General features: G+C 33.5%; 3 protein-coding genes across 4 annotated transcripts in view; 1 reads left to right on the forward strand and 2 right to left on the reverse strand.

The window, feature by feature from the left end:
- Nucleotides 1–17: 17 nt before the first annotated feature.
- Nucleotides 18–8,938, reverse strand: LOC732877 (small GTP binding protein RAB8). The gene is given in 5 exon segments (NM_001044111.1): nucleotides 18–558; nucleotides 6,662–6,802; nucleotides 7,233–7,437; nucleotides 8,455–8,515; nucleotides 8,749–8,938. Coding segments are annotated over 5 exon segments (633 nt in total). The 5' UTR covers nucleotides 8,873–8,938; the 3' UTR covers nucleotides 18–456.
- A 430-nt stretch (nucleotides 8,939–9,368) lies between these two features.
- Nucleotides 9,369–12,713, forward strand: LOC101741478 (DNA-directed RNA polymerase II subunit RPB7). The gene is made up of 6 exons (XM_004923291.4): nucleotides 9,369–9,539; nucleotides 9,618–9,727; nucleotides 10,547–10,706; nucleotides 11,548–11,598; nucleotides 11,824–11,961; nucleotides 12,528–12,713. The coding sequence occupies exons 1-6, from the start codon at nucleotides 9,528–9,530 to the stop codon at nucleotides 12,576–12,578; spliced, it is 522 nt and encodes a 173-aa protein (XP_004923348.2). The 5' UTR covers nucleotides 9,369–9,527; the 3' UTR covers nucleotides 12,579–12,713.
- The window catches only part of LOC101739010 (myosin-I heavy chain), a 111,552-nt gene continuing 105,868 nt past the window's right edge, over nucleotides 12,706–18,389 (reverse strand). For both annotated transcript variants that reach the window (XM_012697658.4, XM_021353565.3), the window contains 3 exons: nucleotides 17,853–18,092; nucleotides 16,865–17,068; nucleotides 12,706–16,514 (listed from right to left, as the gene is read on the reverse strand). In XM_012697658.4, coding sequence (XP_012553112.2) covers nucleotides 16,407–16,514; nucleotides 16,865–17,068; nucleotides 17,853–18,092 — 552 coding nt within the window. In that variant the 3' untranslated portion in view covers nucleotides 12,706–16,406. The remainder of the gene's footprint in view (nucleotides 16,515–16,864; nucleotides 17,069–17,852; nucleotides 18,093–18,389) is intronic.

Genomic DNA, 18,389 nt, shown 5'->3' on the forward strand with positions numbered 1-18,389 from the left:
TGAAACAAAATAGATTTATGTAAAAAAAGCTCTTTATTCAAATTAAATAGTGTACATTTTATATTACATTAAAATATATATATATAATATATAATCTTAATTTAAAAAGTAGCAAAAGATAAAGTACAGCTAAAATAATCTATTGAAATAATATCCTTTTACCATTAAAATTGATATGAACATAACACCGTGAAATTTTAAGTTTTTAAATACAAAATCAAATTACAAACCGATTACAGATAATTTAATGCACAATACTGTTTATTTATTTTCAAAGACGAAATTAAGTATGTATTCGTAGTCTTGGATATAAAAATACAAAAGCAAGTCTCATCCCCGCAGGAGGTCAACGCACCGTCAAGTAAAGTAGGTAGAAAAATATAGTCAAGGTGGGCAGTTCAAAGTACCACAATGTTAGAATAGGGCTGGGGCGGGGGTCGTAGTGTGCAGACGGGGTCAAAGCACGCTGCAACGCGACAGCCACGTCACCGGCTTGCGAGCGTCGTTCAGCGTCGGCTTGTGGACGCCACTCCTACCGCCCGACGGATTACTCGCTTCCTATTATCAGAACAACAATTTAGCATATTTCCACTAATAACATTAACGAACAATCGTGATCTATATGTTACGGTAATGCCGGCCACTCACATGCGGGCAAATATTCGTACATAGTACGAATGTTTGCGCGCATGTGAAGGGCCGTCAAACATTCATTCGCAAACTTAGCGGCTGTGCAAATGGGTTCGGTACTCAATTTGCGAACCCGTTTGCGCATCCTCTTACACTTGTTCACGAATATCTCACGAATTTATCCTCCTTTTTAATTCGTCAATAGAACATTGAAGAGAAAAAGAGTTTTGAATTTTTTCCCAGACATCATTAACAGCCATGCTGTTTTTATGGGATTTCTTTTGATGAAGATACGCTACACAGTAGACGTCACGAACTATGAAAATGGCGATACTTCCGTTACCTCCGCAATCGTCGACGCAACTGGGCAAACGAATGTGTGTGAGACTACGCGAAGGTTCGCGGTTCGCGCGCTTTGATGTCTGTTAAAAAACCGACACAGCTTGGAAAACCACGAATGCAGCGAAAACTTTGCATAATCATTTGCAAAATTAAATGTCGTCCTACACTTGCGGGTTTGCGTATTCGTGCGCATGTGAGTGACCGGTGTAAAAGTACATATTGCGGCAAATGTACACATTTAACGGTAAATGTGCACAATTGCCTCCTCGTTTGGGTAATGTACATTCAACTAACATTTACAATTTCAAAGAAGGGAAATGTACATTGAATTCACAATGACCATGTCGTTTTGGTAAAATATGTGAGCGTGGCATACAAAATACAAAATCGCCATTGCCAGTAAGTGTACATTTCCCAAGAGTGTACATTTACCGTAACATATATAATATATTAGTTGTGTGTTGTTTAATTTCAGCTTTATTCTCTATAGGCGCGTTTAGGCAGTGGAACTCACGGCTCTGCTGTGTGCTCGTGTGGAACGCTTGCCACCAAAGGCGCTGTTCTAACTGCATACAAATTTGAGTTAACTTTTACGTTATCGAGAACGTTAAAAACTCGCACTATGCACTCTGGACTTGAACACAACTCGTGACTGCTGCTCGCCTATCATGACGTATCAGGTCGAAGTCTCATTTGATTTTAATAGCGGCTATCGTACGAATTGGAATGCACGACTTCTTCAAAAATTGTTCCGACGCGTTCGGTCTCAGAACGTTCTCTGTGGACCACCAGCAAGAAATGTCTCTCCATTCATTCATATTTACGAAATCTTTTAAAAACGCCTACGTGCAATACTCGATGCACAAGTATAAGGTTGGTTTCTATATGAAATAACGTTATCGCGTTACGTGATAATTTTTTATGACGGGTACAGTTTATGTTCAGTTAATTTTTGGTTTCGGTAATCATGATTAATTTTATTTTTGATTATTTTTGAACAACTACTGAATTCGACCGCGATCTAGATTGGTCTTTGAGAACATTTATAAGTACTACTTAATAATACATTATCTAATAAGCTAATCCGGCAAATAAATTACTTCTACTTCTAGTAGGTACTGGTAAATACTACACTATGTATAGTAATCGGCAAACTTCTTGAGCAAATGACCTTGACTGCGCAGAACCGAATTTTAGATCACTTTGGTGGTGAGGGTGAGGCGCGACGGCAGGGGAAATCGTATCGAGCGCGTTATTGGTAGATCAGTCGAACCTTGCGTCCCGCACCGCGCCCTCATTCCGCTTGCTCCCAAAAGTACGCTTGCGTACAGTGGAAAGTCTATCGTTATTAATCGTTAAGTGATTTGTTATAATTGCTTGTGGACTTTGTTGCCATTGCTATTTGTTGAGTGTTTGTTGATTTTTTATAAAACATACACTATGCCGTGACAAACTGGTGTAGTACGTAAAAGAAAGGGTAGAAAATTTGTGTACGACGTATATTGCTTCATTATAAAACAGGGGAAGAATGATATGGAAAAAGTAAAACAGACTTCGGAAGCAACAAAAACATCAGTGAGTACTGTCAGGTGCATTATTAACGAAGCTAAAGGCTCTGGCTTGCTCGCCGTGTTGCGGACTCCGGGTAAGAAAAGATCAGGGAAGAAGAAAGTTACCGGAATGGATAGTTTCGTTCAATCTGTAATAAAAAGATGTAATCATAATAACTACATAACAAGCAGCGAAACTCCGTACCGTAGAAAGGCTTCGAAAAATTTAAAGAAGATATAAATTTTAATGGCTCGGAATGAAGCTTACGACGAATTATGAAAGAGCTAGGCTTCAGATGGAAAAAAAGAACAGAAAATAATCGAAAGCTGGTAAATGAAAAAAGTAACATTCGATTACTACGAATCGAATATCTTCAAAAAATAATTAATTATAGACAAAAAAGAAGACCGAGTCGACCGAGTTGTAAACTACGCCAATGAGCCCTATGTCGACTCATCACGATGATAGCGACTCGGGTGATGAAAACAGTGATGATGATGATGGTCAAGATTATGATAACGAAAAAAATAATACAAATACCAGCTTCGCTTCAACTGAACCAAGACCTGGCAACAGCTCTAGTTTTGACTTAATAAAAGGAATATCTATTTTACCCCAAGATTAAATTATTACAATTATTAACCTATATGTTTTGTTGATGTTCTAATAAATATATAAATAAATACATATGTTGATTTTAATAATTTTAATAGCATTATGACGCAGAGTAAGTAATGTTTTTGCACGTGAGTGTACCATGCGCAAACTTACCCCCACTACGTCAACAAATGCTCAAGAAGTTTGCCGGTTATTATACCGGCTAGGATAATCATTTGAAAAAAAAAAAATACGTACATATTTTATGTATTTTACGGTTTTTTTTTTACTTCAAAATAAGTCTATGGTTTCAATGCAACACATTCCACTAGCAACATTTTTATAGGTTGCGTCGTATAAATACAAAAGGCAAAGCGAGTCACATTCTTGTTACGCTGTCCATTACAATTGATTTTATCAATTCAATCAGATAACTACGATACGTAGCATTGATAGGTATGATTCTATACAGCATTATATCATACTTGTAGTTTGTTTGAAGTCGATTTAGTTATCAGAGACAAAGGTAAGTTCTGTAGGTCGGTAAATTAAAAAATAAAAACATTTTATTTTTCATCTGGAACCTATGAGTAGCCTAAAGTTTTATAAGCGCTATTAAAAATATATATTTTTATACTGCAGCCCCTATCGACGTATACTCAACAATCCAAACGAACTGTTTAAAAAAAAAAACTTGTTATTTTATGGAAAATCTGAAGATGTGAAAGGAGCAAAACTAAATTAATAATTTATTTCCGTGTTCCTGAAACTGAAACTCATAGACATCACGAATAGCGTACCTTGAAATATGGGATCGAATTTTACCGTATTGCATTGATCTAGTAGGTATATCAGTTATATCACTCACTTCAAGTAGCCTAGTCAGAGACATGCGGAAAACCTGAGATACTTTAAAAACGTAAATTTTAAACTTAATTATCACACGTTGCTAGTTTTACACACGAAGCTGTGTTAAAATTTATCAACTCCTTCTTTTACTGGTGGTAGGACCTCTTGTGAGTCCGCGCGGGTAGGTACCACCGCCCTGCCTATTTCTGCCGTGAAGCAGTAATGCTTTTCGGTTTGAAGGGTGGGGCAGCCGTTGTAACTATACTGAGATTTTAGAACTTATATCTCAAGGTGGGTGGCGCATTTACGTTGTAGATGTCCATGGGCTCCAGTAGCCGCTTAACACCAGGTGGGCTGGGAGCTCGTCCACCCAACTAAAGCAATAAAAAAAAAACCCAACTCTAGCTCTCCCTTTGCCTACTGAGTATTTAAACATTAGCTATGGAATCCACAATGAAACAAAGGCTTTTAGGTATGTTATTGCATACTATAAAAACAGCAAGCACTAATCGTTATTCTATCTGAGTACTGAGTCACAAAGTTAAATGTATGGGGATGCTTCATTGATAACGGAAATGGTGAGTAAGACAAGCTGACCGTGTTAAGGCACAAAGAATGATGGTTTTATAATTAATTACAATACACACACCAATAACTGAACTATCGAACAATTTAGTTCATAATTAAATTTAAACTAGTATTCCAATCCAATACTTATTGTGATATATTAGTTTTTAACTAGCTTTTATTAACTTGGTCTGTATGTATGTATGCAATCTTTGAACGTCATTCTCGCAGACTTCAAGAAGTCCGATTAACTTGAAAATCTGCACATGCATCAAGGAACTGACGGTTTTATAACTTTGCTCTAATGTCTGTAGTAGTGTAGTGTATTAACAGTATAAAAAAAGTAATTAATTTTTACTTCGGGTCGTTGTTATATTACCGTTATTTTTAAACTAGGTACATACCTATGCATTATTATTCCAAATCAAATTACCTACATCTAATATTGTTATAGGGATCAAGATGGAGGAGTTATTAATTCTAGAGATTTTAAAGTTGTATGTAAAGTATTAGAGAGGGAAAAAAATATATATAGCAAGTATTCGTGTATTATTATAAGTGGTTAGACATACATTTTGGCCCCAAGTGACGTCATACGTAAAGTAGTTGCGTTTAGACATCTAATGTAAAGTTTTCACGGCAATTATATTATTATGTATACCTTTACCTAATTTGTAAAAAACAAAAATGTTCATAGACGCCCACAGATCGATGCATTTTTAGACTTGGAAGCAGTTTGTTTACTTTTTTTTAAGGCTTCGGGCTACTAATTAACACAAAAGTATCCGCGTTTGTATTTAGACTTCTGTCACTAAGCATTGAATGTCTTCTATTTTTTTTCTATCAAAAGCATCTATCAGGCTTCTATCAAATTGCTATCATCATTTTGGCAGCACTACAAACGTAGTATTGTAAAAAAAACAATGTTTTAATTTATGAGTAGTAATAAATTACTATTGAAAGCATGATTACAATTCAGCATTAAAACGAAATGCATGCTTTTTTATGTTTTTTTCTACAAAACTACTAACAATATCGAATCTCATAAAAAACAGGCAAACAAAACAATAATCATACAAAAACACAACACGAGTAAATGTTTAAAAGTATATTTTACCTTCTGGATTTCGAAAAGCGGCCATGAAACAAACAAAGTACTAAGATTAGATTTTATTATTACTGGCATACACGGGATCCCTGGTTTATTGTTCTATCTACTAGCTATAAGGGGCACTATGTGAATGGTACCGCCCATTTTGAGACACGGAATGGTCCTCTCTATTGTATCGCATTAAAACTAGAACTTCTCGAACGGGAACGCATATTTGTTTTGCGCCAGAAGTAGGCATAATGGTGTCACTTCCCTGTGCAGTTTCACAAAACACCGCAACACTAGTATGGTTGCTTGCTGGTTATTTAACACTGCACGGGTAATTTTCAGAGTATACTGAGATAGCTTCCTTAAGTCGTATTTTATAACGCCCATGGAAAATATGGTAATTCTTGACTTTTTGCATTTTAATTTGATCTCAAGGTTACCAATTCCATGGTGAAATCAAACGTTCAAAAGATATTTAGTCATTATACATAGATCATTAGGTATATTATTTCACTACTGTATGCACATAAAATTTCCTGTTTTTTTTTTATTTACCTGATTTTAATTTATTTGGTAATATTATTGTAACCATAATTGAATACTACTGCAAGCAACAGAATCTTAGATAACTAAAGTTTATTTTTTAATGGCAACTTTTAAAATTGTATGGATTATCAATTTATGATTTATCAACTTAATGATACTTTATAAGTCTCTAATTACAGTTGAGATCAAACGCTCAGTGTATTCACGGCTTTTAGTTGTTGTGAAAGTCTTAATTATTAACATGTCTGTCCGTTTTTAACTGTACATGAGACAATTGCTTTTCAATCTCTTAATCATACCACCAACGGAGGTTATAAAGGAAATGTAGTCATACTAAACACATAATGTGTCATTAACTGTCATAAAATTAGCTCAGAGTGGGATGCGGGAATAGACATTCATGAAAATGACCTTCACGCAATATTGTGATAAAACAGACTAATTTATTATTACAATTAAATTGAAATTTTGCATAAATACCTGTTTCTTTTCCATTTTCGCTTTTATGTCCCTGGCTAAAGTGTAAAATGCATATTCAACATTTAACGAGTCTTTTGCTGATGTCTCCACAAATTTTATCTGATATTCTATGGCTAATTGTTCACCTCGCTCCTTTGATACCTGTACAATACATTGAGAACCATAATTATATTAGCACAAATAAGCGATGTTATGTTCTTATTAGTATCATAAATGAATTTGTAGAAATGATTATGTTTACTCAGTTATAATCATTAACATAAGAATTTTAAATCAACTCTATTTGAGTCGACTATTATCAAAGGCGGCAATCTGACTTTTGGACAATGATTGGTAAATCAGAAAAACGAATTATTGACTTTGTATTCCATTGGCAGTCACAAAACTCTTCGGAACGACATCTTAGATAAATAACAGGTTAACTATTAACCTTTATTTAATGCAGGTTTTGAACCGTATTCTTTGAAGGAGACGATTATATTCAAATAAATCTGTATTGACATATCAATAAAAAATTTTTGTCCAAATGTACAGATTGCCGCCTTTGATAATAGACGACTCATTTATCCACCTGTCTTTGAGAATCTAAGTCACACTTATTTCCAAGTATCATTTTCTCAACATCAGCACTGGCATTCTCTTCAATGTTCCTAATCCAATTCTTAATGTTTTCAAAGCTCTTCTCATTCGTAACATCGTAGACAAGCATAATTCCCATAGAACCACGGTAGTATGCTGTTGTTATTGTACGGAATCTCTCTTGACCAGCAGTATCCCTAAAATGATATAGAAATTGACTTAATGTTTTGATTCTGTTAGGCAGATAACATTTGAACCAAAATTACATAAATATGGTGAGTAAATGAACGTTGAGATTTAATTACACATCAATCAAGCAGCAACAATCTATTGACAGTGTATTAGAAAATTCAACCAAAATTCTCATTTAATTGTGTGAAAAAATGAAGCTGTTAAAATATTATTGTTAACTAATGTTACTGTACTATTATATGTTGCATCATTTATTTCATTAGTTGGATCAACTCATACAAGATTCAGACAACTCATACACACTTAATACATGCATGCATATTGAACAAAACATACTCTTAAAACAATTATTCATAAAGTTGTCATGAAATATTAATAAAGACTATTTATTTATGAAAAGCCTATTATATACTATATCAACTTTGACAAATTCCCAAAAAACTTTTAGGAATTTATGTTAAGATTGAATTATTATGTTCTTCTTTCTTTGCAAGCTGACAAAAAAACTTAAAAGCCAGTCCTGTAAGTTACCAGAGCAAATAGAAATCAAAACATGAATAATGTTTGAATGATGTCCCACCATTCAAAAAAGAAAGCATGACTTCTTTGTGTCAAAAGTAGGCTTTTACTTTTATGGTGGTATTAGCCTTGGTGGGTTCAACAATATGATTTACCACTAGTATTATTTTTCACCATTCTTCATTGTATTACTTTGTGATACACTAAATTTAAATAAGTACTAATTTAAAAAATGGTAATTTACAATTTAAATTTTGTATTATTGTAATACAATAATCCAGTGATTCAAATTAATTACCAAAAAAAATAATGTAAGAAGATTAAATATGCAATGTGAGACAAACTATAATGTACATTAATTCATTGATTATTACTTACATACTGATAATGAACATGTAAAATATAATTTTAATACATAAATCTACAGTAAAAATAACAATGAAACAACTTTTAAATTTCTTTAATCCAAATATGATAATCTTTTGTTAAAGAATAAAACTCACCATATTTGTAATTTAACTTTTTTGCCATCAAGGTCTATTGTTCGAATTTTAAAGTCGATACCTGGAAACAAAAACCCATTGAAACTGGAGGGACTAATTAAAATTAGTGAGTATGATGTCATTAATTCTAGTGTCCTTTAAATTAATAAGGGTTTCGTTATAAAGGCCGCGCCCTGATCATCATGTATTTAAAAAATGAAACAATGAATAGGAAACAAAAAACACTTCCATTACCTACAATAAGTGTACAAAAAAATTCTTCACTGACACTTTTGATCTGAAGAAACCACTTACCAATTGTGGATATAAAGGAGATGTTAAATGCATCTTCAGAAAATCTAAATAGTATTGATGTTTTTCCCACTCCCGAATCTCCGATTAGAAGTAATTTGAATAAACAATCGTAAGTTTTTGCCATTTTTACAACAATCTGATTACGCTAATACACATAGCCTGCCATTCATTTGGCATTTTTCAATCTCCACTAGTGATGTGAAACGAATTTTAATTTTCTATAGTAAATTAGTCACATGAGATACTGATTTTTTTAATAATAGTTAAATTGAAAAAATAAACATTTATTTACATAAATTATGTAAAAAATATTTGTAACTTAAATTTATTTATATGAACTATAAATAAGGAAGTTTGTTTATGATTATAAGTAATTGATATTTGATTTTTTTTTAATTTTTTGTGCTAGGTGAAAAGTGTTGATTATGTGTTTATTTATGATTTGGTATTTTTAGCAACTACTTCTAATTTATGACTAAACGAAAATATCGAGAGGTCGTTGCTCGTTTGTTAATAATGCAATCCACGTTACTAGTACAACAATAACAAAATTTGCATTTAGCCGTTTAAGTTACATTCCTTCTGCCTGTCCAATGCTCAAATTAAAGGAAAAATAATGACATTGACTGTTGACATGACTCAATTTTCAATTTGGTTTAAAATTTAAAATTAGCATGCAGTGTTGAGAGTTGATGCTGTTTATGTATATTACTAAAAAATAACAATAAAACAAATCTAATTGAATGGAATACTAATCGTAATTTGTCCACCGCTGAAAAATGTTCTACCACGTATGATATTTTATTTTCCTGTTTCACTCTGTTTAAAATGAACGCCAATGCATTCGTTTTGTAAATAAAACTTTTCAGATTTCATTGGAGCACGAAATTTTGTTACATCCGAAATATTTCGGTCCACAACTATTGGAGACAGTCAAACAGAAGCTATACACTGATGTGGAAGGCACCTGTACTGGCAAGTAAGTCGGTATTAATTGGCCGTAGGCCCACTGAGTTATGTTCGAACAAGACCTAGCGACTTGATTGCGATGTGAGTAACGCTTCGCTAATTTCCACATTATATTTATTTCTGTAACTATGGAGTGTATAAAATACTTTTCATCTTTAATATCGGAAATAAATACTGGAATGAACTGTCTTCCCTGCAGCTGCTGCTCAGAAGTCGCACTCTACTCACAAGTGTTACATGAATAGAAAATAAGGTCTGAAATAGGCTTAAACAGGAACTGACAGTAACTTTTGCTTTTTATATTTATTATTCTAGATCTGGGATGCCCAAACTATTTCCATAGCCCATAGCAAAATCACTTTTACAAAACCCTTTCTCTAGTTTTTTTCCTATTAATACAAAACACTTACCAATTTTAAAATTTGCTAAACTGATCCCGTTAGCAATCATCTAAGCAATAAAAAAAAAAAACATTAGGAAACCTGGCTCTAGATAAATTATTTCATGATTTATGGAACAATTGTTAAAAAGTGGTTATCTGAGCCCATAACAATTATAATATCAATGTATAATTATTATAGCAACATCAATGTATAATATCACTTAATGATAAATTGAGTTGATATCTCAATGGCATTCCAAACTCCTTTACCACACTTCAAACTGGAATGAAGGATTGCTTTGTGGCAAAAATAAACTAGAGGGTGGTTGGTATTCACTGAAAAAAGCTCAAATATTGCCTTACTGCCATTACATATTTAACTAACTGTTCTCTGAATTTATTGTGCAATTTGTGAACAAAATACAGTGAAAAGCAAAACATTTTTAGATATGGATTTGTCATCGCGGTAACTCAAATAGACAATATCGGAGCTGGTCTCATACAACATGGACAAGGGTTTGTCATGTACCCTGTTAAATACAAAGCTGTTGTGTTCAGACCATTCAAAGGAGAAGTTTTAGATGGTATTGTCACACAAGTAAACAAGGTGACTTAAACTATTAAAATTATGCTTAATGTTATTTCGGGTGAGTTGGAATCTTTTCTGAAGTAAGATAGTAGAACTGGTAATTCCTAACAAAGTGAAATTAATCACAAATAGAAACTTACAAAATAACAAATATTATAAGTTAGTTTTATTATATTGCGGTTATATTTTCAGAAAAAGTTTCCTTCACCCTGTAATTAATCTAGAGTATGCTGTTTTAGTACCACCATTTATAAATCAACAGTTTACTTTAGTAACACCTACCCCCTATTTATACGGTACCTATTATACTTGATTTTGGCTTTTTCACATTATGTAAATTTATGAAAATGTATACATTGGTTGCATATTAACATTATTGGGTCTCATTAATTTGGCAACACTGATGCAATAATGTACTAGTCTCTGTATTGTGGTATGTCACATGCATTAAGTGAATTATATACCTTTAATATGTAACCAAACAGAAAGTAGATCATGAAAAAGCAATTGAAAAAAATATTAGTGCTGTAGTAGTAGCGGAAGTTTATTTTACATGCTTTCAAATAGCACAAATAAAGATTTTATTTTACACTGTTTTGTAACTGATATATCTTCAGTATAAATAGGGGATAGGTGTATACTAAAATGTCTCTTTTATTAAGTAAAATAAATCAAATTTAATTTAAAGAGCCACTTACAAGGTTTTCCGCCCATAATTTTTTTAATACCGTTGTTGTCAGGCCCTCTTACAACTTATCTGATGGCAAGTAGTAACTATCGTTCATGTCAGTAATGCCAAGGGCACAGCCACATCAAGTCGTAATTAAAATTGTAAATTTACTATGTTTAATGTTTTTAGGTTGGCATGTTTGCGCAAATAGGACCTCTCAAATGTTTTATATCCCATCATGTGAGTATTCAGAGTGAATTATATAATTAAGCTTAAATTATTTTAAAATTATCAAGAGTATTCCTTCCTAAAAATATTGAGCCCCTCAGCCCATCTACCAATTACACCCGTTTGGTGAAAGATCTTCCCTTTGTCTTATACTACCAAATAATATTTTATAACCCAGAAAGGTTTACAAATTTTTGTACCATAAAATGAAATTATAAAAATATTTTTATTTTACAGTCAATACCAGACTATATGGAGTTCTGTCCTAATGTAAATCCTCCATGTTATAAGAGTAAACAAGAGGATAGCGTAATACAAGAAGAGGATGTGATCCGATTAAAGATTGTTGGTACGAGGGTTGACGCGAGTGGCATTGTAAGACATTGTTTTAATAATTATGTTTAAAATATCCATGATGGAATATTTGTATATAAGTATATAGTAGAAAACTAATCAGTCCTCCATTTACTTTCAACATAAGTTGGTCGTGCAATAAAAAAATAATAAAATAGTCACAATTGCTATTAAGTCATGTGTTATATTGTAAGGTGTCACAGATTCTGCTTTGAAAAAAAAAACAATCTTTTTGTTTTTATTACTGACATTTATTTTTGAAAAGGTGCAAAAAAAGTTTGAAATGAAATTTATTTAATTCAAAAGCTAAACATAATGTCGAATTCTGGACAATTTTTTCATAGTTTTCCCTAAATGTATATTGTAAATCACAAGAGTTCTACATTATTACTATCAGTGTTGCCAATCGACATCAAAAATATTTTTAACGATAAGCATATGCGAATACGCACTAATAGACACATTTCTATTAAATTTCAAAGTTTCGTACATAAATTTATAATCAATGTAAAACAGGTATGTAATGTCTAAAATAATAATATTTAATATTAGATCATTAACAAAATGTCGAAAATTTTGTTTTACAGTTTGCAATCGGGACTTTAATTGGAGACTATTTGGGATTAGTACCACAATAACTTGAAATTTATGTAACACAATTACAGAACACGTTATGCGAAGGATTGAACTACCACGCCTCAATTTTTAACGTTAGGAATATTCATAGTCTTAAGAATTAAATGAGTACAATGAAATAAAACGATATTTTCATACTTTTTTCTTTTATTTGGCATTCAAAAAAATAATCGAATTATCTATTATAAAAAACCTTCAAAACATACACAATAACAAAAACATACATAAAAACGAAGTTCAATATTTGGACACTCAGTCTATTTGGGCAGTGTTCATGGTGGTTTGAAATAATAATAAAAATTGATACATTATTAAGATTTACAATTGAGCGTTTGACTGTATGAGTAACCATATAAGGAAAATAGAATAACAAAATTATAGAAATTGAATACAGTATATCGAACAGAGGATTTCCAAAGTTGAAAAAATTAGAACTATGATTACATTGAATCACAAACTGTCATAACTCTAGTAAGTAAGCAGGAAAAGCTAATTTGCCACTTTCGCATTATTTCAGATTATTATAATATTTTTTCAAAGTCAATCAGTAAATTTTTCATAACTATATAAATAATCACTTATGTATAATAATCGAATAATCAATATCGAATATAATCGATAATTGTATTTAGTTAAATCGATAATAAAATATTATCGAAAGTGTTAATGTCTTTGGTGTACCAATTGCCTATGTACAAATTTATATTTTAATTGTATTCTACTAGTCGCCTATGAGACGAAATAACTGATATTTTTTGCGAGACTGATATTTTTTTTATTTTTTATTGCTTAGATGTGTGGACGAGCTCACAGCCCACCTGGTGTTAAGTGGTTACTGGAGCCCATAGACATCTATAAAAGATAAATCTATTTGTATGGTTGTTATGGTTAGCCATAACGCTGCTGGTATTTGTTATAGGGTTTTTTCACAAGAGACACCAGTTATTCCATTTAATTGCGAATCGGCTGTGCAAATATTAGTATAACTAATGAAATAGTGAATTGAATACTACGTATTATTCGTATGGCATCTAACGAAAATAATACTCAGTTTTGAGATCAGACACAAGCCTATATATCTGTGTCAAATAAAGCACCAAATGAATTTGCATGTAAATATAGAATGCATCAATTAAGAAAATCAGAGTACATACAATTATATTGGACTAAAATGGTTTTAGGTTTAAAAGCAATTATTATTCTCACTATACAATAATAAACTATTCAAATTACATAATTTCAGAGATTACCTTATTGCCAGTCGTCGTTTATATTGATTGATTTAAAATTGATCAATACCAATTACCTAGGTACACAGTAATACGATTTTTTGTCAATATGAAACAAGTCATTCGGAGTAGACCCGAAAAAATATTTGTTAAAATAAATATCAGGACTTAGAACATACACAAATCTATTACATAAAAACACATTTTGAATTTAATTTAAAGTTCAATTCAATTCAATTCAAAAACAAACTTTTATTGAAGCCTAATGTAATTTACCTAATGTTCACTTAACTTACCTTTCAAGTACAGTATTTATTTTTCTTTTCTAACCTCACACTTTATTTTATCATAATATAATATATTTTTTTATAATATTAAATATATTCAACCCGAGTGGGTCGATCATATCCTATGATCGAATCATAAATATCTAATTGTTTTCTACAATAAATATTTGAGATATAACATTGTGCATAAAACACGATTATATTTTATAAGAGTCGATCGTTTTAAAACAATGAATATTTATTTTGCATTTACAATAAAATTTGCACACAAATGATCACTGAAAAAGCTTACATGTCTGTTGGAAAATATATGTGTTCTGCAAGATGAAACTGCATTGTTGTGTGCCAACAAGTTAGGGAAATCTTATTATTTCCATCAACAATTTCGACTTGTAGAAAACACACATAATTCAACATATTTCAGCTTTATACAAGGCACGAAACAAGATGGGAACTATTATAGAATTTAAAGCAATTCATCTTATTGAACAACGACATTTATACATGTTTGTAATCGAAACATTTTCAAAAGTAAATCCACAATGTCACATTCAATTAGTACTATGTATATCGTTGGGAGCATTGATAATAATGAAAAAACAAGAGATCGTTTAGTTCACTTCAGTAAACTATTTAAATACTTATTTTCTCTTAATATTTTTATTTCTGGGGCTTCAAATAGTCATAGGGTAAAAATTATGGGAATTTGTGACACACACCAAATTTTTGAAGTGTATAATTTAATTAGAATACTTAAATCGAATACGCACTATTTAAGATGTAGTTAGTATAGTGGGTCAGGCTCAGCTAAACACCAAGTTATCGATATTATTTTGTATAGTTTAGTATCATTCGATACATTCATTACAATATCGATGTTTTAAAAAGAAATACCATAGATCAAGGGGAACGGATAACCCTAATGATGAAGTAATCGATATCACGGAACATCTCTATCTAAAAACATCAAAATTTCTTAACAGTAACAACATTAATGATATCGAATAACATCTATAATACCGGAATATATTTTGTGTCTTAAATTGAAAAAAATGTTGTAAAACTTCGAGACGAGCATCCACCGATGGCTTTATTTGATAGGTTTTTCTGTATTTCGGCAAACGAACCATGAATGCTGAATCGTATGACAACGACCACGCCATTTATAATTGGAACACAACTGTTTCGCGGAAGTAATAAGACGATGGTTCCCACTTAAGTGGGGATCCTCCTAGTACGACCAGTTCACATGCCACATAGATTACTACAATATTCAAGTCAATATTTTACCCATTTTTTCCTGTTTAAAATCACAATCTACTACAAGAAATCTACAAGAAGGGAATATAACGATTAATTTTAAATGTTAAAACCACAGAACTATTTATTATATATATTATTATTCGTGTAGATTGCTTCCCCGTGGCATGGCAAATTAAATCGTCCATTGCTGCACACCAAACCGAACACCACTTCTATTAATCCACCTGATTTATTATTCGAGTCGATGTATATAATTTTTTTAGCAAACACAAAGCCCAATAAAACGTTTAGTTTAAATCACGATCGTATGATCGTATTACATTTTTAAAATAATCACTTGCAGCCGGTCCTAGCGTTAGTCTTTTGTATTATCGGAGTTTATAATTGAGCGAATGGTTTATTTATTACAACTGTATAATCTAAGAACAACCATTCTTCGAATACCATTATTAATATAAACCAGAAATTTGCCTAGTATAAATATTTTAACAAAGCTTCACAGTAAAGCGTAAATCGCAGTGACAGCTTAGTCGAGATTGCCATATCTATAGTTTCATACAAAACGTATTTATTAGGTGTTTCCGAAAATTTATAATTTCAATTCGTTTTTAAATTTAAATTTCATGAAACACCTATTTACGCTCAACGTTCTATAACTTCGTTTATGGCCAACTATCTTTCGAGTTCAAACAAAGCAACTGACATTTTCACTGCACATTAACATCACTACAAACGAAATATGACTATTTAAGTATCCTATATCGATAACGAATTCAAATCGAAAAAAAATATCGATTTTTGATTGACTTAAATCAAACGAGATGACGTCACGTTTCGTAAAGCTAGTGCGTTACGTAAGATTTGTCGACGTCATCGTTTTAGCGGAGACCGATACCGGCTAACATAGACAAGCTTAGTTTCCAAAAACGCTCGGGTGTGTGCGGTGGCGCGCCAGTCGTCGTTCAGGTGCGGCGTCGAGCGGTGGTGTCGCGGTGTCGCGGCGGCGCGGCGCTCAGCGCACGTGGAAGCACTGGCACTAGGCGGGCGCGGGTCACGAAGCGGGCGCCGCACCCGCGCCGCACGCATCCGCCACGGCGGGCGACACCGGGCCGCGCACGGCCTCAATGTAATCCTTGATCAGGGTCGCTATTTGATATGCCTGTCGAAACAACAATTTTTTAATTACTAGCTGACTCGGCAGACTTCGTAGTGCCTCAATCGATAAATAAAACACCAAAATTTATGTATAAAATAAACTTAAAACAAACAAAAAGAATCCGTCCGGCGAGTTTTATAACGTTCTCGATAGCGTAAAAGGTAACTAGTATTTGTATGCAGTTGGAACACCGCCCCTAGCGGCAAACTTACGCAAACATTCCAACTCCATACAAATTTAAATTAACGTTTGCGCTATCGAGAAAGTTAATAAAACTCGCACTAAGCACACGGATCGGAATCGTGACCCACTGAGAAGAGTGAGAAACTCAGCGGGCAGTGTTAAATACACACCTGGTCAGTTGAGAGCACAAGTTTGGCGTGTTTCCGGTCGGCTCGCGTGACTAGGAGGAGAGCGCGAGGCGCCGGCGAGACCGCCAGCAGCTGCTCGTGATCGTGCGACACTAGCGCCACGCGCGAGCTGCGCCTCAGCAGCGTCAGGCCGCGCGCGTCCACCGCCAGCCACAGCGCGCGGGGCCAGTTCGACGTGAACGATTGCTGATCAAAAACACAAGTAGATTAATGAGTTTGTTATATATAAACATTTTGTGATGGTTGTTAAAGTATGTAAATAAAACAAATACACAATAAGCGTTTTGTGGGTCTCAAAGTAATTCCTGAATTTTATAAACATACATACATATCAATAATCAAATTATTTTTATTGTCAGGATCAATATGTTTTGATGTATCAATTAAGAATACGTCACAAAAAGAACAATGCCCTAAAATCGTTTTTTCATCCGGAGTCTTCTTGCTGATCTTTTTCGATAGAATTATAAAGAAAAATATATGGGATTTAAAATATTAGCGTGATTGCTTCACCAGAATTTGGAGCCGTGGTAATCAATCACCTTTCATTTTCATGAAGCTTACCGACGCTAGCGGCATATTAGCTAAGTCGCTGCTTGTCCGACTGATTAGAAGGGCATTTTTTAAACTTAACATTTGTCATAACAGCACAACCTATACTAATATATAAATCTACAGTGTTTTTTACGGACGTTCCGTTATAACTACTGAACCATACATCCGATTGACTTGAAACTTAGTATCCATGTAGAAAATAGATGTACTTAATGGATGGATAGGCTAATATTTATATGAGTGTTGGGACTCCCTACACCAGTTGCGGGGGTGTTAATGATGAGAATCTTTGGGGGGGTGAGAAATAATAATGTTAATTTTAAATGCCCAGCGATGCGGACGGGTACAGCTAGTATAGAATAAAGAGAAATTCTATCAGATCAAAATACAAAATGATGTCAATTATAGTAGGTACCATGACGTCAAAGACGGTGGCCCTGGTGAGCGGCCAGGAGGAGGCGAGCGTGAGTGCGCGCTGCATGGCGGCGTGCGGCGTGGTCCCGCGCAGCGCCAGGTGGTGGCGCCGCAGCGCCGGGGCCGGCAGCGCCGCGCCCGCCAGCCGCGCCGGCAGCACCGCGCCCGCCACCGCCGCGCACTCCTCGCCGCCAGAGCACTCGCCGCCCACCACTTGTGCGTGCAGCGCCGCCACCATCACCTGCACTCATAACACAACCATTCTTACATCACAAACAGTTTATCCTTTCTGTAATGCTAATGTTGGAAAGAGACGAAAGATTCGTTTCATTCGTTTGTTTGATCCAACCCACATACACTGTTTACACAAACACATCTGTACGGTGTGTCCAGGCACCCCTCTGTTTTCATACAACAACTCCAAGGTTTTGAGACATAATTGATAATAATATGTACTTTTAGGTTATTAAAATAATATTTTGTGTAAATGTTTGAAAATAAATAAAAATTTAGTATTGATAAACTTAGATTAACTGAT

This window comes from Bombyx mori, chromosome 25, assembly GCF_030269925.1.
Source record: "Bombyx mori chromosome 25, ASM3026992v2".
In the NCBI taxonomy this organism is placed as follows: domain Eukaryota; kingdom Metazoa; phylum Arthropoda; class Insecta; order Lepidoptera; family Bombycidae; genus Bombyx; species Bombyx mori.